The sequence below is a fragment of the Moesziomyces antarcticus genome (genome assembly GCF_000747765.1).
Source record: "Moesziomyces antarcticus DNA, scaffold: scaffold_v10003, strain JCM 10317, whole genome shotgun sequence".
Taxonomy (NCBI): Eukaryota; Fungi; Basidiomycota; class Ustilaginomycetes; order Ustilaginales; family Ustilaginaceae; genus Moesziomyces; species Moesziomyces antarcticus.
In genome coordinates, this window is record NW_014639007.1 from 1457890 (window position 1) to 1485407 (window position 27518).

General features: G+C 58.6%; 10 protein-coding genes across 10 annotated transcripts; 5 read left to right on the forward strand and 5 right to left on the reverse strand.

Moving 5' to 3' along the window:
- Window positions 1–1846: 1846 nt before the first annotated feature.
- PAN0_003c2065 (uncharacterized protein) lies at window positions 1847–4636 on the forward strand (the record flags this gene model as incomplete). Its single annotated transcript, XM_014803019.1, has 6 exons — window positions 1847–2074; window positions 2183–2255; window positions 2463–2992; window positions 3084–3841; window positions 4097–4172; window positions 4403–4636. The coding sequence occupies 6 exons, from the start codon at window positions 1847–1849 to the stop codon at window positions 4634–4636; spliced, it is 1899 nt and encodes a 632-aa protein (XP_014658505.1).
- Window positions 4637–4936: 300 nt separating this feature from the next.
- Window positions 4937–6103, reverse strand: PAN0_003d2066 (uncharacterized protein; the record flags this gene model as incomplete). The annotated part of the gene is made up of 1 exon (XM_014803020.1): window positions 4937–6103. The coding sequence occupies one exon, from the start codon at window positions 6101–6103 to the stop codon at window positions 4937–4939; it is 1167 nt and encodes a 388-aa protein (XP_014658506.1).
- A 1385-nt stretch (window positions 6104–7488) lies between these two features.
- Window positions 7489–7965, forward strand: PAN0_003c2067 (uncharacterized protein; the record flags this gene model as incomplete). The annotated part of the gene is made up of 1 exon (XM_014803021.1): window positions 7489–7965. The coding sequence occupies one exon, from the start codon at window positions 7489–7491 to the stop codon at window positions 7963–7965; it is 477 nt and encodes a 158-aa protein (XP_014658507.1).
- A 299-nt stretch (window positions 7966–8264) lies between these two features.
- PAN0_003d2068 (SNF2 family helicase/ATPase) lies at window positions 8265–13571 on the reverse strand (the record flags this gene model as incomplete). The annotated part of the gene is made up of 1 exon (XM_014803022.1): window positions 8265–13571. The coding sequence occupies one exon, from the start codon at window positions 13569–13571 to the stop codon at window positions 8265–8267; it is 5307 nt and encodes a 1768-aa protein (XP_014658508.1).
- Window positions 13572–14084: 513 nt separating this feature from the next.
- Window positions 14085–16859, forward strand: PAN0_003c2069 (uncharacterized protein; the record flags this gene model as incomplete). Its single annotated transcript, XM_014803023.1, has 1 exon — window positions 14085–16859. One exon carries the CDS (start codon window positions 14085–14087, stop codon window positions 16857–16859), a length of 2775 nt encoding a protein of 924 aa, XP_014658509.1.
- A 147-nt stretch (window positions 16860–17006) lies between these two features.
- Window positions 17007–18554, reverse strand: PAN0_003d2070 (amidohydrolase; the record flags this gene model as incomplete). The annotated part of the gene is made up of 1 exon (XM_014803024.1): window positions 17007–18554. The coding sequence occupies one exon, from the start codon at window positions 18552–18554 to the stop codon at window positions 17007–17009; it is 1548 nt and encodes a 515-aa protein (XP_014658510.1).
- A 468-nt stretch (window positions 18555–19022) lies between these two features.
- On the reverse strand, window positions 19023–19379 carry PAN0_003d2071 (uncharacterized protein; the record flags this gene model as incomplete). Its single annotated transcript, XM_014803025.1, has 2 exons — window positions 19023–19142; window positions 19221–19379. 2 exons carry the CDS (start codon window positions 19377–19379, stop codon window positions 19023–19025), a joined length of 279 nt encoding a protein of 92 aa, XP_014658511.1.
- Window positions 19380–19530: 151 nt separating this feature from the next.
- On the reverse strand, window positions 19531–21656 carry PAN0_003d2072 (2-nitropropane dioxygenase; the record flags this gene model as incomplete). Its single annotated transcript, XM_014803026.1, has 4 exons — window positions 19531–20545; window positions 20630–20746; window positions 20820–20949; window positions 21032–21656. The coding sequence occupies 4 exons, from the start codon at window positions 21654–21656 to the stop codon at window positions 19531–19533; spliced, it is 1887 nt and encodes a 628-aa protein (XP_014658512.1).
- A 1257-nt stretch (window positions 21657–22913) lies between these two features.
- PAN0_003c2073 (alpha/beta-hydrolase) lies at window positions 22914–24863 on the forward strand (the record flags this gene model as incomplete). The annotated part of the gene is made up of 1 exon (XM_014803027.1): window positions 22914–24863. The coding sequence occupies one exon, from the start codon at window positions 22914–22916 to the stop codon at window positions 24861–24863; it is 1950 nt and encodes a 649-aa protein (XP_014658513.1).
- Window positions 24864–25183: 320 nt separating this feature from the next.
- Window positions 25184–27103, forward strand: PAN0_003c2074 (uncharacterized protein; the record flags this gene model as incomplete). Its single annotated transcript, XM_014803028.1, has 1 exon — window positions 25184–27103. One exon carries the CDS (start codon window positions 25184–25186, stop codon window positions 27101–27103), a length of 1920 nt encoding a protein of 639 aa, XP_014658514.1.
- Window positions 27104–27518: the final 415 nt, after the last annotated feature.

The window sequence follows — 27518 nt, forward strand, 5'->3', positions numbered from 1 at the left end:
GTGATATTGCGCCTAGTCGTCATGCGCCGCTTAGAGCTGATGGAGCAAGCACAGTAGGCGTGAGCTTCAACGTGAGTCTCATCGTGAGCTTGGTCTTAGGTCCTGCCTGTAGCTTTTTCGTGAGCCTGATCATGGGCAGTATCATTTTTCCCGGCCAGCGCCGCTTGCCTCACGGAGGGCCTCCCGGTAACCTTCACGGGGAGCCTCCCGGTGGCCTTCTCGGATAGCTTTTCGGTGGGCCTCACGCCTAGTCACACACTTCTGAGCATTGACAGCCCAGTACTGCAGCGTGCTCGGGCCACTACAGACGACGCCGTGTTTCCTTTCCGTATTCCTTTGCCCATATCGCTGACTTGATCTCACCGAAGCAGAGCAAGACACTGCTTGAAGCACACCCTGAGATGTCTAGAGATGCACCTGCATCGTATAAAGCGTCTCTTAAAGCGTTAGCAACCTCTCCTTCGTTGTTCATCCCTCCTCATCCATTCATCCCCATCCACATCTCACTCTCAATCCACAAGCACCTTGCCCCCTCCGTAAAGACAAACCGGTAGCCAAGATGTACGCTCTGCACCTTTCCAGGTTCTTCGTGATGATGACTTGCATCGTCTTTTTCTGCAAGGGCGTCTTCTGCGAGGCTCCGATCGAACCCAACCTATCGCCTATTGTCGACGAAATCGACGCTTCAATCGAAGCAAAGCTATCTCACCCTGTCGATGAAGGCGAGATCAAAGGAAATCGATGCTACTTGACCTTTGAACGCCCTGAGCCTGGTAAAGGCTGCAACATCCACAATTACATGGCCAGTGGGGCTAAATGTACCTTTTTAAATGGTGTGGTGTCGATTGCAAGGGTATGATTGAATGCAAGCTAGAATGCAGGTGATTTGCTGTCTAGATGCACACCTTTCGCACACGGTGTCGCGGGATCTCTACAGTACTGTACAGTAGCCCTGCTGTAGATCACGCTCAAGAGTGAGAGCTTGCCAGCTACGTTGATCCCTGCTGCTTGTCTATCCCACCGCTCAATGTGACGTCTCACCAGTTTTCTTCTTTGTCGCCCAGTTCCTGTCGAAATCTACTCCGCTCTACTACCTCCTCTAACCTATACCTCCTCCGACTGTTGCTCGTCACTGTACTGAAGCTTTTGTTTCCAGCTAGAGAATGCACAATCTTGAATCGTTCCCACGCCACAGAGTAGTTTGTCGATCCCAGAGATCGATACGCTCTTATGAGCATGTACGCGTCGCTGCACGTCGTATGCACATCATACCCTACAGTGTGAAACGTCCGTTTCATATGTGGTACCAAATCATGAACTCGAGAATCTTGGATACTTACGGAGAAGAACGTTGTCAAAGCTTCGATTCTCGAGACGCCTTTTCTCACGCCATTGATGAGCTTGGAAGGATCTCATATCGTCGACTTTCGAGACAGACCTACTGAACGCTCTGAACAATGGCTCAACTCGGTCTTCGAAAGCGGATGTCCTTATTGAGCTCGGTCGATGTGCATCGCTTGGAGCTGATGAAGTGCTGTACTCTGTCTTGGGCCGTACATATCATAGCAGGAACGCTGCACGTCCTTTGGACACTGTATGTTTTTGCCGAGATGACTGGTACATGTCGTTGATTTGAGCTCAACGAGGCAAAGCATCTCACTGCCTGATGTACCCTCTATGATGGCCAGAGACGCAGATACAACGGCATAAAAGGCTTCCCCCGAAGTGGCCATTTCTCCTCCTTCCTTGTCCATCTCTCCGCATCGATTCAAGCCCTAGCTAGCCAGATCACTTCTCAATCCACTAGCAACTCGCCCAACTGAATCAAAAGAAGACGGTAAACAAGATGTACGCCCTTCACCTTCCCAAGCTTTTTGTGATGATGATTTGCATCGTTGTCCTCTGCCAGGGCGTCATCGGCGACGCTCCGATCGAGCCGAACCTGGCGCCTCCTGTCAACGAACTCGACGTTCCGGCCGAACCAAAGCTAGCGCCCCCTGTCGACGAAGGCGAGCTCAACACCTCTCGATGCATCATGATGGGGAAGCCCGGTAGAAGCTGTCCAGTCGGCCCGGTACGAAAGCGTGGGGCTAGATGTGCCTTTAACAGGCGATGCAGTATTCGATGCAACGGTGTATTTTCATGCCTCACTAGGGAGTTTTTGGTGGTAAACCACCACAAGGACTTACCTGCGAGCGGAGCTCCAACCGAGATGGACGAGATGGTGGTGGTGGTGGTGAAGGAAAACGCTTTTGGTCGCAACTCACCACCACAAGTACTTTGAGACGCGTCGTAATTTGATCCGATCACAATTTTAGAGTTATGAGATGCTGAATAATCAAAATATCGGCGATACGGTGAGTTAATTTACCAATATGAGCAAGATCCGTGGTGGTAGTAGTGCTCGTCGCGATCAGGCACACGGCCAAAAGCCGTAACTTTAATTTGTTTGCTGTGTGTAGACTTCATTTCCCCCACCACGTACCCCGCATATACACTCAGCCTCTCCGCACAACCTCAAATGCCGTTGCAATCAAGCCAACTGCCGTCCTCGCAGCTCGCAGGCCTGCCAGAGTCGCTTCTGAGCAGCATGGGCTCTATAACGGCCGAGGATGCTGATGCAATGGTACTTCCAGAGCTCGATGCATCCGATTTGGCGGCTATGGCATTCCCTTCCCCACGTCGCCCAGCGCCGCAACCTCGCTCAGTCTTTCACGAGTCTCTCACGCCATCGCCAGCCCCATTCTCTTGGCCGCCGTCGTCGCCTGTCCCGCAGCAATCTCAAGATGATGGTATTACTCAAGTTTCGCTGTCTCCGTCGCCATCTCCGTCTCCGTCTGTGTCTGTGCGTTCTCGTTCGTCGCAGGGACCAAGACCTCACTGGGACCAAGACTCGCTCTTCATTCTGGTCACGGCTATCCATCATGAGAATCCATTCAAGTTCAAGAGGGTCAAGGCAAAGGCTGAGGCGTGGAACAAGGTATACGCTGAGGTTTCGTCGAACTCTCCGCCAGAAGCGGCTTCCTCATCGTGATCTGGCGTCTATGAAGACGAAGTGGACGCAGCTTTCAAACGCTAGGAAGGCTCACAACCAAACTGCTAGGGGCGCTTCGGGCGTAGTTGAACATACGTCTGATTTCCAACGCATGATCAACGATGTCGTCCAATCCGACCTTGGCAACATGCACCCGCGTCTGTCGGCCGCAACAGCTGATGCCCATCGCAGCATGCTCGCAACTCTGTCATGCGAGCCTCACGTCTCAGCGGCTGGCCGTTCAATGCAACCAATGTCACAACGCAGGGTCTCAAGCACCTCGGAATCAGATGCGTCCGAAACGTCTGTGATACTCAACAACGCCGAGAATGATACGGGTGTGGCCGTGGAAGGCCCTCAAGTAAGTTGCAAGCGGGGCAGGATCGCGCTAGCAGAAACACTCGATGCTATGATTGAAGCCGACAGGGTACATCGGAAGGGCGCGGATGATATGCGCTCGGAAACACTCAAGATCAAGAAGGCGCATCTTGATCTCCAGAAGGTTTCACTCGAAGTTCAAAAGGGTATGGTCGAGACGGGGAGAACATTCATTACACAGATGTCGTCTGACCTGACAACAGTGAAGAATGATATGGAGTCGCTCAAGACCTTGGTGCAGTCTACGATGGAACAACAGAAGCAAGCCATCAACAGCTTGCTTGACATGATGCGCGGGCTTGTTTCTCAGGGCTCGGGCGCATCAGTGATACCATTGGAGGCAGCAGTGCCCTCTGCCCCATCAACCACGGTTCCCTCCCAGCCTATGCATCCTATCACGGAGGAACCGACCACTCCACGAGCTCAGCGGTGTGTATCTGTCGAGTCCACTACCAACGCCACTCCCACGCGCAACTCCCCTTTGTCAGAGGTCTCGCGCCTGAGAAGCCCAGAATCGGTGTAAGGGGCTGTTTCGGCGATTCTCGAGCGAGAATGGGCGAGTGAGGTCGTTCCAGCGATTCTTGGCTGACCGCTGTGAACACTCCGTTCAGAGGCAGCGCGGCACAATCCGAGTCGTCTTGAGTGTCATAAGACGTCATATGAAGACGCCTGACCTTGCACGAGTGCTCGTAATGCTCGGTCAGTTGTCGGATGGTACTGGTTGAGGTTCCAGGACCGCAGTGGAGGTACTGCCTACGGTGTAGGTGCCGTAGCGTCGATGGCGGTGTCGACGGCATCTGAAGCGGTGATACAACACACACGCAAGTAGTAGCAACGCTCTGCGATTGCTACTGTGAGACGATACTGGTGATAAAGACAGTGAGATACTGACGAGTGAACGTATGGTAACGGATGTGTATAATAGAGTGGATGGGGCACAGCCCCATTGCACTTGCAAGATCGAAGCTATAAGTACTTCGCCCTCACCAGGAGAGCGGCGTGTGGCTAAGTGCCGTATCAAACGGCCTGGCTAGCACCTCATTGGTGCTGCGTGTGTCCGCCCACCTCCTCGAGCTCGGACCTCCTCCCTTGCATGACCCCTCCTTGTATGCCTTGCTCGTCGTCCCTGATTGCGAAGAGCACTCGTATCGTTATCCCCCTTCCGCCATTGAGGCGTACTCGTCTTGGTCAACCCCGTCGACGTTCTCCGGGCTCGACGCGTGAGAATCGCCGAGTGAGCTGCACTCGCCGATTTAGTTGTGAAAATCGCCCAGTGAGCTCGACTTGCCAATTTTGCATCTTGCACGCGCGCGCCGTGCCCCACGCAGAGGCAGGCGCTTTACGACTGGATGTCTCTGCGTGCCTGATGCCTCCACACGTGCCAGACCCTGATCTGGAGCACGCGAGCCCTGTAACACCCTTCTCGTCGTCGTTCAGTTCGCGCTCCTTCTGTGACCCGCACAGGCAAGTTTCGTGGCTTCCACTAGTTCTATTCCATGTATATAGCTTGCTGCGACGTGAATACTAAAGGCCCTCTTCGATCTCTGCCTCGTCTGAGCTGTTGGTGTGTGTCTCTGAGTTGATACCGCTGTCCAGGATGGTTGGATCAGGCAATACAAATCTCTGTTGCACTCGCAGGCCGGCAAAGTATTCCTCTATTGTAGGCGGATTGCAGCCCATTGAAATGCTGATCTGGTTACCGACGAGGCAGGTCCTTGCATTCCATAGAATCGTGCTGACGGCGAAGTCCTTCCCAACCTGAATAAGACCCGTCCTCTGCCATTGCTTGTCCCTAAGACGGCGCCACTGCATGCTGACCATGCCAATAGACCATTCCACTGTTGTTTGATACTTACTCATGATGCGATTGAATGCTTCTTGTCTTGAGTCAATGAGGTTTCCACGGAATGGTGAGATGATGGCAGCAGAGGTCCCGTATGCTTGATCGCCGTAGAGATACCGTTGCTCGCCATCCTCCCCCTTAGCATTCACCTCAGCCCATTGAACAAGCAATGACTCTATTACCATGCGCGCATTGTGCCTGTTACCATCGTACGGTCCATTGAGGAAGATGAGACCATCGGGCGTTGATATGAACTGCCATTTGAGAGCATGTAGACGCTTGTGTCCGTTGTACGTGAACTTCTCGCCTTTGTCGGGCATGGCAATGGGTCGCACGGTGCCGTCGATGGCTCCCCAGAACCCTGGCATCTTTGTCTTCCTCTTGATTGCCGCAGCATAGTAATCCAGGCGTCTAGGATTCATCATATGGTGTCGCACGCTCATGACGTCGAGCAGGTGACCCCAGCAAAGGTACACGCGATCACAAATGTAGCTGACTATCATGCTTGTACGGGCAGTACCCCATCCAAACTGACCTTCCAATGTACGTAGGAGTGCGCCACGCAGCCATGCAAGGAGCATCAACAACCCAGTCTTGCTGTCTACAACATTGTTATTACTTGCGCGCACGGGATCCGGTAACCTGAGAGCCAAATGAATCGATTCAAACTCGCTGATTGTGAAGCCAAACATTGACTTGAAGTGCACATTGTCTAGCAACGGGCTGATCTGAGCGTATGTTTGAGGTCTGAGCTTGGTGGGTGGTCTTCTGACGAGGCCGAGAAGAGCGATATGCAGACGGTGTCGCTGCTCCTCCGCCGACGAACGGGAAGAATCTGAATCCGACATTTGGTGTAGTTGAGCTGCAGGATTGCGTCCAGAGTTCCCGTTTCTGGTCGGAGGACCTGCTTTTGCCGTCGTCGCTACTCCGTTCCGGGCCGGATGTGGGGTAAACGGGGAGAAATAAGGTTCTACAACCCCGGGGAATGGGCTGATATGGTGGTAGTACTCAAACATTTGCACTCGCACAGCCTTCGAACCCTTATCAACACAATAGAACATCCATTCATTGTTAAGCCAACTACTTTCAGACTGATCGACGGACCAACATCCACAAAAGTGCATCTGATGGACTTTAACCGTCTGTCGTCCCGGTGGTGATGACCCAGACGCACCAGATGGACTTTGCATTGTGGTGGTGTATGCGAGGCGTGCATCAATGTGCATTGAGCTGCATAAACCTGCAGAAATGATGCACAAGTTGTTGTGGTGCGGGCACACCAAAAACTCACTACTGACTGCAGGTGCGTCGCTGCCTAGATGGATCCTGCCGCATGTCGCGAGGTCTTCAGTCCTACCATAGATCTCGGCCTCGCCATAGGGTAAGAACTTACCAGCTAGACTGGGTCCTGCTGCTCGTTCATCCCACCGCACAACATGACAATCGACTGGTTTCGATCTCTGTCGCCTATGTCGTGTCGAAATTTTCTCCCCTCTACTACCTCCTCGAGTTGTCGCTCATCACTGCGCTTAAGCCTCACAACGCTATTAGAGCTTAATGTCTGCACTGATCTATTCTCAACCAATCCCCCGTCTTCCCCCATCCTGCGTCACGTGTGCCAGTGAGCTGAGAGTCGATCGCTGCCCGCTCGTTTCTGCAATGCATCAATGGGTCCTCGAGCCATGCTGAAGCAGAATGAGTGTACGTGGAGTTGAATTGCTCCGAAGATAAGGTTACGATATCGCGGCTGTATGCGAATGCACTGCGTTGCGCTATACAGTAGACGAGTGCCATTCTAGAGACAGTCAACTCTCAGCCGGTGGGACCTTTTGCGCAGTCGACTTTCATTTCCTTGCATGAACTCAAATATTAAGACAGCGGAAGCGAGGGAGCAGCGACCGCTATAAAACGACAACGTCCTTGATGCGCACGCCGTGTGATCTCATCAGGAGCTGGAATGACTGTACAGTGTCCCCTTGGTTTGTCGAAGCTTCGCGTCGACTGATCGACTGTCAGCCAGAGAGCCAGTCGCGCCAGCGTGGCAATGCATAAAAGGATTGAGACCGCGCACCGATAGTCTTGACTTCCTTCATCTCTGCTCCCCATACCCCTCTTTCTTCTTTGCCCCTCTCTTTACCCCGCCTGCCGTCCTTCATCACACTGTCTTCCTCATCATACCCCATAACACGATAGCCAAGCCTCGATTGTTGAAGCAGCTTCAAGTTCGCTCACTATGGTTCTGATCGGCAGAGGTCTAGGGGGCTACGACGGACCGGCTCCGGATTGCTGCCGAGGCATGATCATCATCAAGTCTCCCCGCTCCGATGAAGATCTTCACCCTCATATTCTCTATCACTTGGACATTGGAGACGACCTTCGCGTTGCACTGCGCCACATCTTGTCCGTCTTTTTGGAGACAAACAACTATCTCAGATCGATCCAGCTCTTCGAACGGTCCCTCTGCATCGTGATTGACGGTGCGTATGCCGATTGGCCCTCGCTCGAAAGGCAGGCAGACCCAGAGGACCTGTTCACGCCCACTAGACAGCCGGGCTCATTCTACGAAAGAGACGGACGTACGCCGCCAGCACCAGCCACAACACGAGCCAGGAGGACGCGCACCGCCACGACGAGCGAGACAGACGCAGATCAGCCTGAACAGCAAGAGGGACGTAGAACGACACGCCGACAACGAGCTCCTCGTTCTTGACCAATCTTTGCCATTCCACATAGCAACTTGACAATCTCATTCGCCCTCATATCTTCCGCACATGTTACTGTATCAAGCCCTCTTGTCGCTTTTCCCGTCGAAATGCATACTTGAGCACGCTGAAAACCATCGAAAACAACTAGGGGCGCATTCCAACGACAGTCGATGATGCGATCAGGATTTCAGCGTCTTCTTCGCTCTCGGCTAGAAGTATCAGACATTTCGCCACTCCGCGCCGAAATGGCTGATTTGGGCAGCACGCCGAACAATGTGAGAAAGGCTCTTGGATTGGCACTCATCTACGAGCTCTGGCCCGCCTGCCGCTGTTCAAGCGCAGCCAGTCGGGCTCGGCGCATCTTTGCGCGTTCGTCTTCCACCTGGTTGGACCCGCTGCCCTCCTCGCCATTTGCGACCGTGTGACCATTCGAGCCGCTGGTGCTGGCGATGTTCGCCGAGATTGCATACGATTGACTTGATGGTATCGACCCCAGTGCCGGAAGGAAGCGTGCGAAGAAGCACGCAAGCAGCTCGGCGGTGTTGCTCGTGACGTCGCCGCGGATGGCGCCAGCTTTGCCAGACTTGGCACCCTTGCCAAACGCAGACCATTTCTTGGCGTCCTGCCGCGCCTGCTCGGCAGCTGCCGACTTGTTGGATGACGACGTGGTCAGTGTCATGCTCCCATCAGTCGCGCTCGTGTTGTGGCCGGCCAAGTAGATGCTCTGGCCCTTGTAGGCCGAGAGCGCAAGGATCCTCTCCTCGACCGTGTCCTTGACGTAGTAGCACCAGACGTGCGTCTCTTTGGTCTGTCCGATACGGTGGACGCGACCAATGGCCTGCAGCTCCAGGCTCGTGTTGAGCAGCGGCTCGAGGATGTGGATGTGCGACGCTGCTAGAAGATTCAACCCCGAGCTCTGCACTTCGGAATGGAGCAGCATCACGTGGATGTTCGGATCGCTCCTGAAGAGCTTGGCCGATTCGCTGCCGGACTTGCCTGCGCCGGTCAATCGCACATGGCGGATGCCGTTGGCGGTCAGCGCCTGCGCCACCACATCCAGACCGCGGCCGAACGACGAAAAGATGAGCGACTTTTCGCCCGTCTGGTTGACAATGTGCTGCACGTGCTTGGTCAAGTGGTCGATCTTGGATCCGAAGCGGCCCTGCGTCGCCAATCGGTTCAGCACGCCGCGCAGGTTGTCATCCAGCTCATTGTAACGCACTGCCAGCGGATCGGCTCCGGAGCCGGTGGCAGCATTGGCGAGCGTGCCTGACCCGGATGCTGTCGAAGCTACCTGTCCACTCTTGGCCGACGCCTGCGGCCGCGAGTAGATGATGCGGTGAACCTCGGTCGGCAGCACGCGCGTCTGGCAGAGGACGCACGTGCGGTGACCCTGTGACTGCCATTCCTTCCAGCAGCTCTCGCAGCAGACGTGGCCGCACTTGTTAGTGAGGATGCCCGTCTCGATGGGATCGGTGCAGATGTTGCAGGTCTTGGCCTCGTCATCCAAATCGTCCGCCGACTGCACCTTCTGCAGATGCAACAGGTAGCGCAGCCTCCTCTCCAGCTCGTCCACCTTGGTCACCGCATCGGACTCTTCTTTCTGCGTCAAATGGATGCTTCGCTCGAGGTCGGAGAAGACGGGATCACGCACCGTGTCCGAGAGCACCTGGATCTCCTTGAAGTAGCGACTTCGGGCGTTGAAAAGTGCTGTCAGCAGCAGCTTCTCCTCGTTGCGCAGCTTGTCGAGATGCTTGACCTGCTCATTGACGATACGTCGTGCCTCTACGTATGCTCGAGTCGCCAGCACCGTCTCTTCGTTCCTGAGACTGTTGTCGCGGAGCGCTTTGAGCTGTTCGATAACGCCGACGAACGATTGCTCGCCGTTATATAGAGAGACGGACTTGCGTTCTTGGTCCAGCGTCTTGAAGTGCGTGAGCTGCTGCTTTTGCACGCGGATGAGCTCTTCGTCCGCCTCGGTCTCGGGCTCGATTCCTCTGAGATCGTTCTGGCGTGCGATTCGAACCGCCTCCTCGAGCTCTTTGAACAAGCGAGGTCGATCCGTCGCACCAACCGCCACGCCACCCTTGAGGATCTTTTCGCGCTCGGACAACAGTGGACGATACATCTCGAGCAACACCTCCGCCTCCGCCTGGGTGTCCAGATTCTCTTGGTATTGATCGTCGTCCTCCCGTTCAAGGCTGACATCGCGATTCACCGCGCGTAAGAGACGGTCGATGATGCTGCCGCGCCAACGAAACAGGACCTGGGCATGCTTGTCCAACAGTTGCACGTTGTCGGCCAACATGCCGTAAGCCTCGCTGCTTCGGATGCCGCCACCCTCTTCAAACAGATCGGTCGACGCTCGTACCGCGGCTGCGTCCAGCTCAACTTGATCGCGGTTCAGCCTGGCGATAGCAGCTTGAACTTCCTCGCCTGCTTCGACCAGCAGGCGCTGTCGAACCTTTTCAGCCTTGACATACGCAGCGTCTTCTTTGTCCTTGAGCGCTTGACGCTCCGGACTCATGATCGGCTTTGCGTTCAATGTTTCCGCGCCATCTGCTGGCCTCTCATCGCCGGCTGCGCTGAGACCATTCTCAGTCTTTGTCTCGGCGATTTGACCGCCACCTTCCGCGGATTGTGGCGGAGTCGTTGTCAGATCGCGAATGCCATCGGCATCGTCTTCCACCTTGACTTGCCCCACGTTTCGTGTGTAGGATTCCTGTGGGGGTGCTGTTGGCAACGTCGAGATGGAAGCACCATGTTCCTCGTCGAGATACTCGCCGCGCTGAAAGTACAGGTTGCCTTGGAACTGCAACAGTCGATGCAGCTTCATGAGCAAGGATCGCAAGAGTGCCTTGAGTTGGGTAACGTGGGCAGCTCGGGATTTGCGCTTGTCCAGTAACGCTTGGTAAGCTTCGGGATCTTCCATCAGCGCTGCAAGAGCCGGATCGGCATCTTCGTAGTTCTTCTGATCTGCGCCGGTGGGGTCCAAACGCTTCCTGCGTGCTTCGGCCTTCCGTTCGAGTTCGATCTCGTCTGCAGTAAAGCGGTAAAGAGGACCGCTAGTGCTGGCATCGCGGATCTCTTGTTCTAGCACAGCGACGTTTCGATGGATTTCCGCTTCAACGTCGCTGAATTGTGACGCCGCCAGGACGCGCTGGTCCTCGTCGCGTCGGTAGAGGGCAAGGATGTTGCGGTGGATGCGTCGATCGAACCAATGAGTGCGTATGCTGTGCAGCTCTGTGCTGGTCGAGTCGATCATGAGCTCCAGCACTTCGTCGATACTGCGCAGATTCTTGGAGCCGACGACACCGCCGCGGAACTGAAGAGCAACCTGCGGGTGAGTGCATGCCTGACGGAGCAGCAAGAGGTGCTGCCGCATCTTGCTTACGTCCATCTGGTGGTCTTGTGAGTGCGGATTGCCATCCGTGGTATACCCAGTATCGTTGAGAGCGTCCGTCCATACGTCAGCATAGAAGGCAGCTTCGATGGACGTAAAGTCGATCGGAATGACCGAGCGAGTTTGGAGGGGCAACGACATCTCACCGGCGACCTGCGCCTTGGTATGCCGCGTTCCGATGGTCTGCAAGACTTGCACCAGGGCCGGCGCTAGCAGAGGATGCAAGATGGACTGCCACTCGGCCGGTGTGGCCAAGTAGCCTGGCACTTTGAGAAAGCGGAAGCACGACTTGAGATCGTCCAGCTTCTTGACCGGCGTGCCGGAGACGGCGACGGAGGAGCCGCGCGAGATCATGGAGACGGTCTCGGCAGCGTTCGACGAGCCGATCATCTGAACTTCGTCCATAAGCACACGGTGAAAGTGCAGCTTGACGAGCGGGCTGCGCGGACGTTCGTACTTGCGTTCGAAGCGTCGTGATCGCGTGCGCTCGCTCTTGGCGGTGCTGAGCTCGCGCGAGAGGGTGGAATACGAGATGATCATGACATCGAAACGCTGCGCCCACTGCTCCCACGTGAGACCTTCTGGTACATCGTTCTCAGCCTTGGTCCTGCCAGCATAAGAGTAGACGGAAAGACCGGGGGCGTGCTGCTCGATCTCTTCGATCCATTGCGTGCGCAAGGTCTCGGGAGCGACAATGAGTGTGGTCTTGGTAGGAACCACATCGATCTCGTTGCGATCATCGTACCAGCCAGGTCTTGAGGCGGCGTCAGGATCCGGACTCAGAAGCATCAGGGCCACGGCTTCCACGGTTTTGCCGAGGCCCATCTCCTCGGCGAGCATCGCTCCTCGGCAGTTGCTAAGTCGCGTGAGCGTTGGATCGCGGACGAACCTGGCCTCGATCCAGTTGTAGAAGAGATTCGAATCGACGCGGCACCACCAGAGGCCCAGATCGCCGGGGCCGCTGTGGCCATAGATGTGGTCGCTCTTTACGAGATTGCCTTGTGCATCGAGAACGACACCCTCGCGACCCAAAACAAAAGCAGTGGACCTCCTTTGGAACGGAAGGAGGGTGGGGACAAGGTCTGGGTGCTGCACTGATTCGGGTGGATTCAGCGAGGCAGGTCGCAGATTCCGGTAGACGAAGCCGGCGTCGACCTCGACGTCGCGTTCCACCTCTTGGCCCTCTTCGACGTCTTGTGCGTTCTGATGCGGCGGAAGAGCGAGCCGAACAAGTCTGGCCATGTCGAGCATGAGATCGGCTACCAGACGACCGGTGGCGTCAATCGAGATCTTGGCCTGCACTCGAATGGATAGCTTGAGGAAAAGTGAGCCAGCTGTCACGCGCTGTGACGGATAGTCTGGAGGATGCGATACTATGTCAAGGCTCGCTCTCGACAAAACAGCATCTTTAGATAGCAAGTGAGAAAGCGAGGTGATCCAGCTGCTGTTTGTGAGACTGTGCGGGTCGAGATTAGCGTCCTTCGAAGCGTCGTCTGCCAAGACAGGTAGGGCAGCGATGAATGTGCCGGTGCCGACATCGCGAAGACGTATGGATCGACTGATGACGGATTCCGTTGGCCTACTCGGCGAGAATTCCTCGAGATCGAAGGCAACATCGGTGACGTGCAGACGTCGATGCGTGGAAGGGTGGTCCAACTGTTGTTTGATTGCGAGTACGCTATCGATGTCGCGTGATTCTCGGGCCTTGACGCGAAAGAGACAGTGTGTGCCTACGAGGTCGGCTAGATCAGTCGATATTCGCTCTGTATCTTCGTCTTTGACTGCTCTCTTGGCGCGTGTGGTGTCATGTTCCGGTGAGGCATGACGGCGTTTGGCCCCCACGCGGAGATGATCCGTCTCGTCCTCGGAAGGGTCCAACCCAAGCTTTGAAGCGATCCAATCAAAGTTGACAAAGAAGGAGAGATCTTCAAAGTCGAGAAGAGGCACAGGGACGTACGCAAACCTCTTTTGGGCGGCTCTAGCAGAGGACGGAGGCACCCTGGAACGTTCCTTGCCTCGGTCCAGAAGCTGGATTGGCCAGATGGACGCATTCGGCTCGTGCACCGACGGGCGACCAAGGTGACTGGTACTGCTACTCGCCATCGTGGCTGAGGTGCACTCCACACCGCCTTTGGCGTCCAGTACCAGCGGTCTCCAGATTCGGTATGGTGGCAGCTCAGATAGGATCGCAGAGCCTTGCGGCGGCATGGGCGAGACTCACGAATTCTTCCTCGCACCAGCTCCTCGGAAATGCTCAGCCAGGCGAAAGGTGCATAAGCGCGTCGGGTGGGTGTGGAGCAAAAACAAAAAGCTGAGCATGTTACATCCTGTCTCTTGTCTGACCCTTTTTTCGAAAAATCAATTTCGCTGCAAGGCTGGAGAGGGACGGCAAGTGGGGAGGGACGCGTGTTTTAGGGGGTCGAGCTTGGCCGAGGCGAGACCAACACAGGGCTCAAGGCAGCTTCATGCACTGCATGCAGAGCACCTCCGCAGCCGCATGAGAGGGCAGCAGCCTTGCCTCTTTCGGAAAGCGTAGATGCGCTGCTTCACAACTCTGCAGCCCCTGAGCACGGCCAAGAGCTCCACTGTGGACGTCACAACATCCTTTTCGAGTGATTGATCCTGGAGCTCTATCCGTCTGTGCCTCCATCCTTTCACCTCGCCACCACAACCTTGGGGCGGATCATGGTCTTGTAGCGAGTCAAATCGCTGTCCAGCACAATGACTGCTTCTGAAACGACAGCCCAAGCGGCTGCCGCATCGGTCGATGATGCAGTCTCGCCCGGGGTGACCTCGTCCGAGGCCGACAACCTTGCCCCTGCCGCTTCTCAGCCAGCAGGGCGTGGGAAGAATCGGTTCAGTCTCGATGCCTTGCGTCTTCCATTCCTGGCATCGCCTCGCAAGGTCAGCACTGCAAGTGTGGCCGCTGTCGACGAGACAGCTATATCGGAAGCTCCCGAATCGGATGTTGCGAGCAGCAGTGACAACTCAGCTCCCAAAGAGACCAGAACGCCTACACCGCCTCAGTCACACGAGTTTGTGCCGAACGTGACCACACAACAGCTGGCACCTCCCACCGAGGTTCTCCCGAAACGCTCTGCGCTGACAAGCTCCGTCGATGCATCCGCACGTCGCGCATCTCGAACCACATCACCGCATCGGGTGAGCTTCAGCCCATCCACCGAGGAAACGGCGCTGGCCCGCGAAGAAGCGCTGGCCTTTGCCGCACTTGCCTCCGAGTCGTCGGGCAAGCCGAGCCCACCGCACGACGAATCTCATCCACTGCGTGCAGCCCAGTCGAAAAAGAAGAAGAGCAATCCGGTCAAATGGCGAGGATTCAAGTCAAGGTCGACGTCTGACCTCCACGATCCCACGCACCGTCCCAGCTTGGACTCGGTTCGCACTGGCACTTCCGATGCCACTTCGTCATCATCACACGAGGCCTTTGAGGACCGCGCCGCTTTGCCCGGTGCTGCTGCGGCCAAGCGCCGTCTCTTCCGCTGGGACCGCAAGGGCATCCATCGTGTCGCCGCCGACGGTTCTCGCGACAAGGGAAAGGTGGCAAAAGTCAAGGTGACCAAGCACCAAGCACTAGCTGCACGCCATGCAAAGACACTCGAGCAGGTCATCAACGCAGGCATGGGCCTCCATCCCGTGCCTGCCCGCGTCAGCTCGGCACGGCACGCCACCGAGGTCAACTCTGCCGACGCAAATGCAAAAGGAGGCAAGAAGAAGCATGTCCCGCGCGCCAAACCCATCCCCGTCGTCGATCGGTCACAGCTCCGCGGGCTCAAATCGGCACTGCTCGATGTCGACCTGGCCAACAACATTATCAGCGAGCTGCGCTCCATGCCAGTGCCACTTGATGCCCTGCGCAGCGGCTTGGGCAGGATGATGCCCGAGACCGAGATTGGCACCGCCGGCGAGCACGGTCAGGAGCGCATTCTCGCCACCAACTTGCCTGACACGGCGCTTGAAGGTCCCAAGAGCAAGGACGACAGCGAGATCCGCAAGCGTGCGGAAGCGGTGGCAGGTGAGCTAGCAGCTGCGCCCGCTACAAAGAGCGCTGCCGAACGACCACCGATGGAGCGCAAGGCCAGATCGGCGGCAGAAGAGGCTCTGCGGAAGATCACTCTCCAGGCTGATGCTGCGACGACGCCTCGCAGTGCTGTGCCCACAGCTCGAACCTCGTCACTGCCACCACCTGCAGAGGAGAGCATTAGCGCAGCGAAGCCAATCTCGCAGGCGTCCGCGTCAGGGGCTGCCGCAGCGACACCTCCAGCAGCCAAGCAAGCCTCGGCCAAACCGGGAGCGCGACCTCTCAAGATGGTTTGTCTCGACTGTGGCGAGCACGAGGCCCACCGCCGGCACGCCGACCATCTCGAGGCAGCCAAGGTCGTTACCAGCGAAGGCCCGAGCGATGCACAGACTGGAGCAGGGCTCAGCGTGACTGCTGTGGCTTCCGGAGCTGCAGCAGCTCTCATGGGTGTCGGAGGCCTGCTGAGCGCACGATCCCAGCCATCAGAGCCAGAAAAGGCGACGTCCAGTGAGGCATCGTCGAGCGCAAGGCCGCCTTTGATCAAAAGCATGTCCGTTTCCAACCTGCCTACGCTCGAGGATGGCCAGCGCCTCATGGGCTCGGCGCCCTTACAGCTCATCCTCGACCCCGTCGGAGCGGTAGCTCAGAACTCGGGCGCGTTTGACGTGCTTGCTAACGTTTCCGGCGCCGCGATCCGCGCCACCCAAGACATGGACGCGATCCACCCGCCGCTGGACCGCATGGCCATCTTTGTGCACTGGTGGGGCTTTGAAATCACGCTTCCCAAGGCTTCGATGGCGTACCTTGGCACGGCGCACTCGGTGTCCGGGGCGTTCCTGTCGTTTCTGCAGACCATGGCGGTCGGTGGCGGCGTGCCCGAGCTGCTGCCGTTCATCAAGTACATCTCCACATTTATGGAGGTCGAGTACAAGGCGATCCAGGCGCAGGACCAGGGCCACGGCGTTTGCATCGCCGGCACGTGGTTCATGCCGCTCGCGCTTGTCCCACGCCCGTGGGACTACCCGCTGGACGGACCGGCACCTGTGGCCCCCACCCCCGCGCCCGGAGCAGCGCCACCTCCGTTCCTCACGCGAGAAGCGGCTGCACAGCCCGAGCCAGCGCCGAAGCGGCACGCATTCAAGAAGAAGCCGTCGCTCGAAGCCGCCAAGACGGCAAGCGTACAAGTCGCCGTGCTCGGCAACGGTGCCCCTCCACAACACCCCGTGCCGCCCACACGCAACCTCAGCCCTTCGCAGCTCGCGGCGATCCACGCGGCACGCACCGAGAAGATGGCGCACGACCTCAGCCCGCACCACTCGCGCTCGTCGAGCATCGCGTCGGCCAAGAGCGCCAAGCTGCTCGCGGACCTCGGCAGCGCCAACTCTGCCCCCGCCGAGGCGGCGCTGGCGAGCGTGCAGGAGATGCCTGAAGTCGGCTCGCTCAGGATCACGGCCTAGCCGGCCTTTTCTTTTTATCTTACGACTCACGGACTTGCGATAATGACCACCATGCTCCGTTTCTGCACTCGGTATAGATTTGCAATTTCGCTTGATTCGTTCATCACGATGTTACTGGTTTTGCAGGTGCAGAGAGGTGTGCGGGGATTAGGGTCCGTCGGCAGCCTTGCGCCAAGCGGACCACTCTTTCCACACGTGGTCGCGGAACTCTTTATCGACGAGCACCTTTGCGCCCGTAACGGCAATCGCGAGGGCGGCCTCCTTTGTCCTATCGTGGGCCTCCTGGGTCCTTGCGGCAGCTGCAAAGCCGACGGTGTGGTTGCCCTGGGTGCGAGGGTCGTCCAGATGAATCGCATACTCTGCATGCAGGGAGGGGAGGGTGTAGGTGATGTTGCCGAAATCCGTCGAGGCGGCAAAGTCATCGTTGGGCACATGGATGCGGTAACGCTGGTCGAGGAAGTTGGCGTACGTGGCGGAAAGTGAAGGAGTGTTGTGGACGTCGGCATAGGCGGTTTGCCAGTCGTACTCACCCGTACATCCCGTGGCGAGTGCTGCCGCCTCAAAGCACTTTTGCACACGAGCAGTAAGCGCCTTGAGCGCCGAAATGGTGGGTGCGCGGATGTTAAAGATCAAGGTGGCTTCACCGGGGACGACGTTGGGAGACCAGTTGTTGCCCTTGATGATGCCGTGTACGCGCTCGCTGGGTTGGATCTGCTGACGCAGTGCCGAGATGTTGTTGTACGCAAGCACCGCTGCGTCGAGCGCATTGATGCCCTCCCAGGGAGCAGCACCCGAGTGGGCAGTACGGCCTTTGTACGTCACCACCACAGGGTGCACTGCAAGCATGACGCCCGTACCAGACATGGCGGCGGGGTGGATCATAAGACACGCGTCCATGTCCTTGTACGCACCGGCGTCGGCGAGCTTGATCTTGCCTCCACCACCTTCCTCCGCCGGAGTACCCAGGAGCACAACGGTACCTGCAATGTCCTTCTCAACGAGTGCGGCGGCAACCGAGAGCGCGGCAGCAACACCAGACATGGCGATGAGGTTGTGCCCGCACGCATGGCCAATCCCCGCAAGCGCGTCGAGTTCCGACTGGAATCCAATCACGCGCGAGTTCTTATCAGCCTTGTGCGAAAAGACCGCCTTGAACGCGGTGTCGAGCCCATAGGCGTGCGGGGTGACCTTCCAGCCAGACTTGTTGGAGAGATACTTGACAAAGAGGTCGTGTGTGCGATGTTCCTCCCACATGATCTCGGGATGGTCGTGCATGTCGAGCGACAGCTCGCGCAGCTCCTTGTCGAGCTTTTCCATCTCGGCCTCGATTGACTTGGCCACCTCGGCGACAGCGTCGCTCAGCTGCGCATCGACGTCAGGCTCAGAGTATCTCACCGTGTGGTGCGCGTGCTTCTGCGAGTCGCCATACGTGGGCAGGTGCGAGTGCGCCAGTCCTTCGCCGGCGAAACCGCCACAGCAACGCTGCACCTGACCCGGCTCGAACGGAGGCGGATTGCACGCATCGTAGTACATCGAGACGCTCAGCGGGCTCTTCTCGGCTGCAACAGTGGCGGCGGCAGGGGCCGCGGCAGGAAGCGCACCGGCGTGCTGGGAGCATTTGCACGTGCATCCGTGGTCGCTCATCTTGTTGGCCCGAGCGCGAGAGGGCTTGAGGAATGCAAAGCAGCCAGTCATCGTGGCTAGCTAGATATAGTGATGGAGCCTGTCAGCTGCGGAGAGGAAGTGTGAAGAAAAGCTCAGAGGGGAATGGTGGGGATGTGTGGGGACTGGTGGGAAAAGGTGGAAGTGATGGCAAGGACGAACATTGCGGCTGGACAAGACGGCAATCCACCCAGTTGCAGCTCCGCACGGACGGAGCAGCAGACAGCACCCGCCCGCTTCCGTAGCCGACCACGCGCTCGCCATCTACGGAAGCGCCTTTTCCGCATCGGCCATTTTTGCGGCGTCTTCTTCGCATTCCCACCCGGCTTCGCTTGGCTCTATCCCGACTACATTCAACACTTTACACACCCGCCACAGAGCCCATAGCTACGAAAGACTGATGGGGGCACAAACATCGTTATCGGAACTTCAGGTTCTACAAGATTGCCTGATGCACTAGCAGCACCGGCAACGCTTTTCTACGGCAGCGGGATACGCCACCTAGAGCTTGGCCTCACGCGCAGCGGAGCTGCTGCCCTTTTGGGCAACGAGCGTGCTGAGGCGGTTGATGTGCGTCTCGGCATCGCGCTCAATGTTGGCGCACAGCTCCTTGCACGAAGGCTACCCAAAACACAACCAGAAATCAGAACGAGTCAGCTTCGTTTCCTTGGAAGACCACTTGATCGCGCCAGCACTTACAATGTCGTGGATCAGGCCGACGGTGATACCGGCCGACCAGATACCGGCGTCGATGTCACCGGTCTCATAGACCGTCTTTCCGCGCGCGCCCGACACGAGCTCGCGCACATCCTCGAATTTGGCGCCCTCCGGTCGGTTCTCGAGGCGCACCACCTCCATGGAGACCTTGTTCCTGCAAGACCACCGTACGCCGAGCCAAGTAAAAAATGAGGTGGAGAAAGGAGAAAGGGGACAGATGGGTGAGTTGTTTGGTCTTTAGCGGAGAGGGGACTCCAAAACGGCTCCAGGGAATTTGAAGAGGGAACGGCGTCTAGGCTTTGGATGCTTTGGCCGTGTTGCTCTTCTTGCCTTCGGGCACAAGCCAAAGAAGAGCAAGCACGAGCTTGAAGCCGGCGCTGATGGCGATGCCGCCGCTGAGGTTGGCGCTGGTGTGCAGCAAGGACTCGCCAACGCCCGCACCGACACACAGCGCCAGCACAGCCAGCATCCTGCGATCACGACCCCTGGTCTTCTCCGACGGCACCAGGTGGAAGAGGTACGGGTCGGAGGCGATCTGGGTGAGCGTCGCCGTGAATGCCACCGTCGTGGCAAACGCTGGCGAGACGAGCTTCTGCGCCAGAATGCTCTGCATGCCCATGGAGAAGGCCACCAGCACGATCACGCCCGGGTACCAGTCGAACGACGGCAGCTCGTTCTTCGGTCTGCTGAGCAGGATGCCTGCGCCGCTAAACAAGAAGGCGCTCTGGATCACGCTCGAGAGAATGAGCCAGCTGCGCTTCTGGTGGCCGATGCGGCGACCGAGCTGGAAGCCTACGAGCGAGCCGAGGAAGAAGCCAATGACGCTGAGGATGCGCAGCAGCGTCAGCAGCGGCTGTCTCTCGACGCCGGGGATGATGAACTGCGCGATGTTCGACGAGAACTGCACCATGTTGCCCGTCTGGAAGCCGAGCCACACCTGCGAGCGGCTGTAGAGCAGCATGTCGACCATTCCCGTCAGGAACGCCTGCCATGCCAGCGGCACATTAGCCGCCGTGTGGTCGATCTCGTCGTTCAGGTAGCTCTTGGCCAGGCCCCACGCATTCCACTTGCGCTGATGCTCTTCCTGCAGCGCGTAGCTGTCTGGATCGCGCGTTCCGAGCAGCTCGACGGCACCTTCCTTGGTAGCCTGTCGTTGCAGCTCGGTCTCGCGCTCCTGGCTTGCGCGCTTCGGGTCCGGCGGCTTGTTTGGATCATGGCCGGGCTGTTCGACCGTGCTCGGCTCGACGGTGACGGCGCCGGCAGTACTCTGATCCGACGAAGACCGGTTTGAATCCCGAGGCTCGTCACTGGTAAATTCACAAAGACACGGGAGGAGCAGTGTCAGCTTCAAAGAGCTCTGTGAGTGATCATTTTGCAATCGGGGTACTCACCCAATGAAAGGGCCCTGGAAAGGTGTCGCAGCCCGGTCGACGCAGTAGAGGGCCAGGTGCAAGCTTACAAAGTTGATGGCGGCCCTTCCATTGGTTGCACTCCCGCCAGCAGCTCCTCTGAGTTGGGGTCGCGAGGAGCCAGCAGACACGATACGAGAAAGAAAAAAGGGACAGGATCAGGGGTACTCACTTGAAGACACGCGCAGTGTTGCGCAGGGTGCGGAAGATGTGCGTGGTGTTGCGCTCGTCCGACTCGACGATGGCACGCTTGATGTTGTCGTGGATCTCGGACTCCTTGGTGCACATGAAGCGTGTGCCCACTGTATCGTCACGAGTAGACAGGGAGCTGGTCAGCAATGTGAGTCGAGTCGTGTCGCCGTGGTGCATGACTGCGGAACTTACTGTTGGCGCCGACGGCACCGAGAGCGAGGGCAGAAGCAAGGCCCTGGCCGTTGGCGATACCGCCCGAGGCGATGAAGGGGATCTTGAGCTCCTCAGCGGCCCTAGCCATGAGAACGAGACCGCCGATGTCGTCCTCACCGGGATGACCGGCGCACTCGAATCCGTCGATCGAGAGCATGTCGGCACCGAGGCGCTCGGCGCTGCGGGCGTGGCGGACGGCAGTGCACTTGTGGATCACGTAGGCGCCAGCCGCCTTGACGACCTTGATGACTTCGCCAGGGTTGTTGCCAGCGGTTTCGAAGATGCGGACGCCCTCCTCGAGCGCCGCCTTGGCGTATCCGACGTAGTCGGGAGGGTTGATGGAAGGGAGGAGGGTGATGTTGACGGCAAACGAGCCGTACTTGCCCTCACGCTCCTTGCGGATGTCCTCGGAGATGAGCGACTTGGTCTCGCGGATAGCCTTGCGGAGCGCCTCGGGCGAAGGCTGGGTTAAGGCAGTGAGGGTTCCGAGAGCACCGGCATTGCTGACGGCGGCGGCGAGAGCGGGCGTGCCGACCCACTGCATGCCACCCTGTACGAGGGGCACGCGCAGGCCGAGCTTTTCGGTAAGAGGAGTGTTGATCATGGTGATGAGAGCTTCGCGATCGACTAGGTGTTGGCAGGAGTGGTGTGTGGTGATTGAAAGAGAAGATGACGGAGGAGAGTGGTTGGACAGGAGAGTGGAATGTAAATGAGAGGGGGTCACAGCGCCGTCGCCCAGCTGAAAGGCACGGAGCGCGGGGCCGGCAAGAGTAACCGAACGACCGGTCCCAATCCGAGGCCACCGCGCGCTTAAAAACGCTCAGATCCGAACTGACGCGGTGCTCGAAAATCTAAAAACTGGTAGTTGGCACGATTCGACACCAGGCGCTGAAAAAACAACGATCGGGCCGATCTAGCAAAGATGGCCTCGATGAAGGCCTGCCGTCAAAGCGCACCGACTGCCAGGGGAAGCTCTTTTCCTCGCTGTAGTGACCGGGCAGAGAGGTAGGGAAATGGTGGGTTGGTATGGAGGACGGATGAGTGTCAACACCTGAGCTGTTATATGGCCGCGCTGGTTGGATGTCGGAGAGCTCCGAGATGCGAGGTCATAGCTTTGCCGGAGATTCGGTTGGATGGACGGCCATTTTAGCCCAACATGTGGTCCAGAGATCCACCGAAAGAATGCGAAATCGATGCATCAGTGGCGTGCTGAAGCCACCAACTCGAGTCAGATGGCTCGCTGTCTACGCCTCCGCCTCTGCTCCTCCTCTGGTTGGCCAGGCCGCTGCTCATAGGAACGCTCCCGCGCGCCAAGGTGTTCCGAGCCTAGACAGCATTGCTCTGGCTGTTCCTGATCGAAAGGGCCGGCTGAGACGCAGAGGTCCAGCTCTTGAGCGCCCGTGGCATTCGGTTCATTTGCCGGCCAATTCCAGCTGTTGCCGCGGCAGAAACGAGTTTGAGCAGCTGACAGCCGAGCAGCTGCGACTTCGGATCAGCGCGGCATCCATGGTCGACTTGCGGCCGTCTAGAGCCGCAATCAGCTCGACATACCCGTCGGATCAAAGAAGGCCGCGCTCTAACAACGTCGATGTTTTGCAGATGAAGGCGTGTCGACTACACATCCCAAAAGCGAGCGTCGGACAGCGCTGATCCGACGAGCGCGCCGATCGAGTGGGTGCTTTGCCGTAGGATCCCCGCATGCAGAGAGAGAGGCGACGCGGCCTGAGCACAGCCTGCACCAGAAAGGTCTGTGCCGCCGGGGCCGTGCAACAGGGTCGTGCACCCTTGACGAGTCCAAGGCCAGCACCTGTCCTCCCTTCATCCACACCATCTCCGACCCCGCCTGGCACAGCATTTCACCATGGCGGCATACGAGAAGCAGGCGATCGAGAATCGCTACAACGCGATCGAATCGTCGCTGCCGGCTCCCAATCTCCAAAACGCCGCCAATGAGGGCAAGCGTCAGCGCAAGCCCACTCCTCTCCATCGTTGGGTCGCCGTCGGACTCTTCCTGGTGACCTACTTTTGGCTGAACTCGCCCGCTGGCTCCGATGCTCTTGGTCGCCTCTCGCACCGCTTCCGCCAGCCTTGCCAACACTCTGCGCCCCACTTTGGCGCGGGTCTGAAGCCAGAGAACGAGACCGACTTTTCCCAGGCTGCACGAGGCGAAGTCGTCTGGTTCGACTGCAACGATGACAAGCGCTACCCCGCTCCTCTCCAGTGTGGCCGCATGAAGGCCCCGCTCGACTGGACCAACGCCGACGATGACAGCCGCAACGCCTCGATCGCCGTCATCTTCTACCCGGCCGGTGCTGGCGCCACCCCCAAGGACCAGGTGCTGGGCTCGCTGCTCACCAACCCCGGTGGTCCCGGAGGCTCGGGCTTCGAGTTTCTCGCGCGCAAGAACGCCGCCAAGAACAACGAGCTGCTCGCCGCCAACTTTGACACGGTCATGCAGGGCAGGTACAACCTTGTCTCGTTTGACCCGCGTGGTGTTGGTCGCACCTTCCCGCGCATGGACTGCTGGAACAACACCGAGAAGAGCTTTGTGCACCGCATCGAGAGCGGCTCGTTCGGCGCGCTCTACTCGCATCCGGGTGCGCTCGACAGCGAGGTCGGCTCCGAGATCGCCAGCACCCAGCTGCTGAGCGAGCTGTGCAGCGCCGATCCGTTTGTCTCGGAGCAGGGCAAGTACGTCGGCACCACCGCCGTCGCGCGCGACATGCAGCTCCTCCACCGCTTCTTTGGCGACGAAAAGATCAACTACTGGGGCTTCAGCTACGGCACTGTGCTCGGCTCCACGTTTGCCGACATGTTCCCCGACGACGTCAACCGTCTCATCATCGACGGCGTCGTCGACGTGCCCAACTACTACCAGGGCCTGTGGAGCACTAACCTCAAGGACACCGACGGCGGCTGGGACGGCTTCTTCAAGGAATGCGTCAAGGCAGGCCCCAAGGCGTGCGCCCTCGCTTCGCAGGCTAGCAGCGCCAAGAAGCTGCAGCACAAGTTCGACGAGCTGCTCGAGCACCTCAAGTACCACCCCATGCCCGTCGTCACTGCCGAGGTGCCGCAGCTGCTGACGTTCAGCATGGTGCTCGAGACGGTCTTTACGTCGCTCTACAAGCCCGCCGGCTGGCCCAAGCTGGCCGACATGCTCAACGACGTCATGAACGGCGACGGCACCGCCTTTGTCAATGCCTACGGCGACACGACGTACCACATCCCCATCGTGCCCGAGTCGGAAGAGGCCAACGCGGCCATCGCGTGCGGCGACGGCCTGCACGACCCGCGCGACAAGCCGTGGGGTATCGAGCGTGCCAAGAAGCACATCCGCGTGCTCGAGGAAGACTCGCCGCTGTTCGGCCAGTTTTTCGCAGACCAGGGCATCAAGTGCCTGGGATCGTGGAAGATCCGCTCCAACGAGCGACACCGTGGCCACTTTGACAGCAACACCTCGTTCCCCATCCTGACGCTCGGCAACGACTTTGACCCCGTCACGCCCGGTCGCTTCGCCGACATGATGGCGCACAGGTTCGGCTCGGCGGTGTCGGTGCGCCGCGCCGGATACGGACACTGCAGCATGTCGCAACCGTCCAAGTGCATGGACAAGATCATCGGCGCCTACTTTGTCAATGGCACCGTGCCCCACAAGGGCACCAAGTGCGGCGTCGACAGCTCGCCCTTCCCCGCGCCCAAGAACGAGTCGCTCAACCTGCTCTCTGCGCAGGACAAGCGCGAGGCAGACGTGAGCCAGGCCATGGCCGCCATCAGCGAGGCGGTGGCCGAGTACAACATGCGTCGTCTGTAGCGTAGATAGCAGCACCTTTGTAGACACAGCAACCTGAATCAAAGTCTTCTTCCCAGAATCTTTGGATCGCATTCGAATGGGCTTTGTGTGAGGTCCGAGAAGTGGGGAAGGTTGGTGGTCGAGAGCAAGGGCACGGGCATGCAAAACCTCCACATGGCTGTGAGTGCGCGGACCATGGGCTCAGCTTTGTGTCGGCCTCAAAATTGATTCTGCCTCTTTACTTCCTCACCATATCATCTGGATTACTACCTCAAGGAAAGCTACAGCGAGGGAACGGGTGCAGGCCGCCGTTTTGATTCCCTCGGACAACGCTGTGGCTGATGGGCTCGCATGCGGGCAGCCTGGGGCTGCTTGGCGCGCTGCCGTTGGACCTGCTGGAGCCCATTCTGTCGCATCTCCAACACCGCGTGCGCGACCTGGCAGCATGCGCGCTCGTCTGCCGTCTCTTCCACGAGATCGCAACGCCTCTTCTCTACGAGCGGCTCTTTCTGCGCGACCAGACGCGGCTTAAGCTCGTATTCGCCTGCCTCGGCAGTCGCCCGCAGCTGTGCCGGCTCGTCAAGGTGGTCGAGTTGCGTGTGTTTCCATTTGGCCTCGACGCGGAGCGACTCGAGCGGCTGGAGATCGACATCGAGACTACATTCAAGCATGCGGTCAATCTGGAAGAGCTCGTTTGGACGAGGACGGGCAGTCTCAACGATCGACTCATGCCGACGCTGCTCGGCTCGTCGCCAAAGCTGCGCAGGCTGGAGCTGGCAGGTGACGCCCGGCTGTGGACCACGCAGGCGCTGGTCAAGCATATCCCTCTCAGCATCGAAAGTCTCAGCTTCATGCTGCCCGAGAAGTCGACGCTGCGTGGGCTCGTTGATGTCGCCGCAAAACTGATCCAGGGCATCTCGAACGGCAGCTCGAGCACACTCGCCTCGGACCTGGCCGGTCTCAGCGTCAGAGACGACGACCATGGACGGCCAACAGGCTTGCGCAGTTTGAGTATACTGTGCCAGCATTCGCCGCACTTGACCGACGCGCTGCTCATGGCGATAGCTCCGCACCTCCGATATCTGCGGCGGCTGTCACTAGCGGGATGCAGGGCGGTGACGGGGCGGGGGATAGAGGCGGTTCTGCGCAGCGCAGCGCAAGGCGGCGAAGGCGTCCGGGATCTGGCTATGGAAGGCCTCAATATCCAGGCGCAAGACGTGAGCCTTCTGCATCCGTACGCCTCGTCGCTGCGTCTGCTATCGCTCACGTACCCGCGCTCCGCGTCCTCGTCTGGCTCGCGATCGCTGTCGGCGGCATCGCTGCACGAGTTCTACGCCGATTTCGCCACGCTCGTCGAGAAAGCCGACGGTCTGCGAGAGCTGACCCACTATGCCGGATCCGGCTCTCGTCCCGCCATGGACGGTGGTCACGAGGGCGACGACGGGCTGGTGGATCTGGATGAGCTCGACGACGACGATTCCGACTACGACGACGATGGCGAATATGTGCATGCCACACGGCCGGACCGTGTCGAGGGGTCGAGCTCCGCGGGAATGCGCACGTCGAGCGACTGGATCCGTCGATTCTCGGGACCGCCTCCCGAAGGCAGTGTTCGATACGGCGCGCCCAAAAATACCGCCCCGCCGAGCAATCTGCCGTTGCTCCCGACATGGTTCCTCACCAGGCTCGTAGGCAGTCGAGGCGGCCAGCTCATCAAGCTGCGTCTGCATGGCATCGGCATCTCGCTCGACCAGCTCGGGGTGATTGCGCAGCACTGCCGCAACGTCGAGGATCTGGTGGTTCAGATTTGGGAAGACGATCTGCCTCGGCTTGCGGCGTTGCTGTGCCAGCTTCCGCGTCTCGAGACGCTGCATGTGCTGGCGTCGGCGTCGTCGGAAACGAGCCTGGGCGAGAGCGAGATCCAGTGGATCGCGCAGGTGTGCACCGATGCCAATCGGGAGCGCCGAACTCAGCACGTCGGCAATCCTGCCGATAAGCAGGGGGCGTCGGGAAACGGACTGCGCCAGATTGGCTTCCGCAACCGAGTGTGGCTCGTCGAGCGATGCTTCGGAACAGCCGGACGGGACGAGCCCGACCAAACGAGCTCGCAGTCAGCACACGCAACAACACAGCCTGTGAGTCCAACTGCGGTCGAGTCGGCACGGGCTGTCGACATGCACACGCCCATGCGAGTCACGCTCAAGCGGTGGGACCCTGCAGCAGGCACTTTTCCCGAGGTGCTGCTGGTCGTCAAGTCTTGAGCGTCCGGCTCCATGAATCATCACCTCTGACGCTGGGATTCGACCTCCCGTTTGGCTTTGCTGCGCCGCGTGCGTGTGTGGATGCGATCCGCCTTGCTTTTGCTACAGTCGAGCCGCGCACAATGGCGCCGCGTCCGACTGCGCGAAACAGTACAGGCCTTTGGAGCATTTGCGCGCACCATGTAGGCGCGGCGTCTGGGAAGGGCACAGCCTCGACGTGTCAGGATTCGAGCAAAGCAAACAACGGCGCAAGGGTCCGAAACTTCGGCCCGACTTGCGCAGCCAAATTCTCCGAGAATGCAGTCGAGACTCCCGCTCCAATGGTGGACAGCCCGCTTGGACCGAGTCTGTCTCGAGACGGCCACGTGCTGGAATGCTGGACCTGCGAAATTGATCCGAGTGATGCCTACAGAGG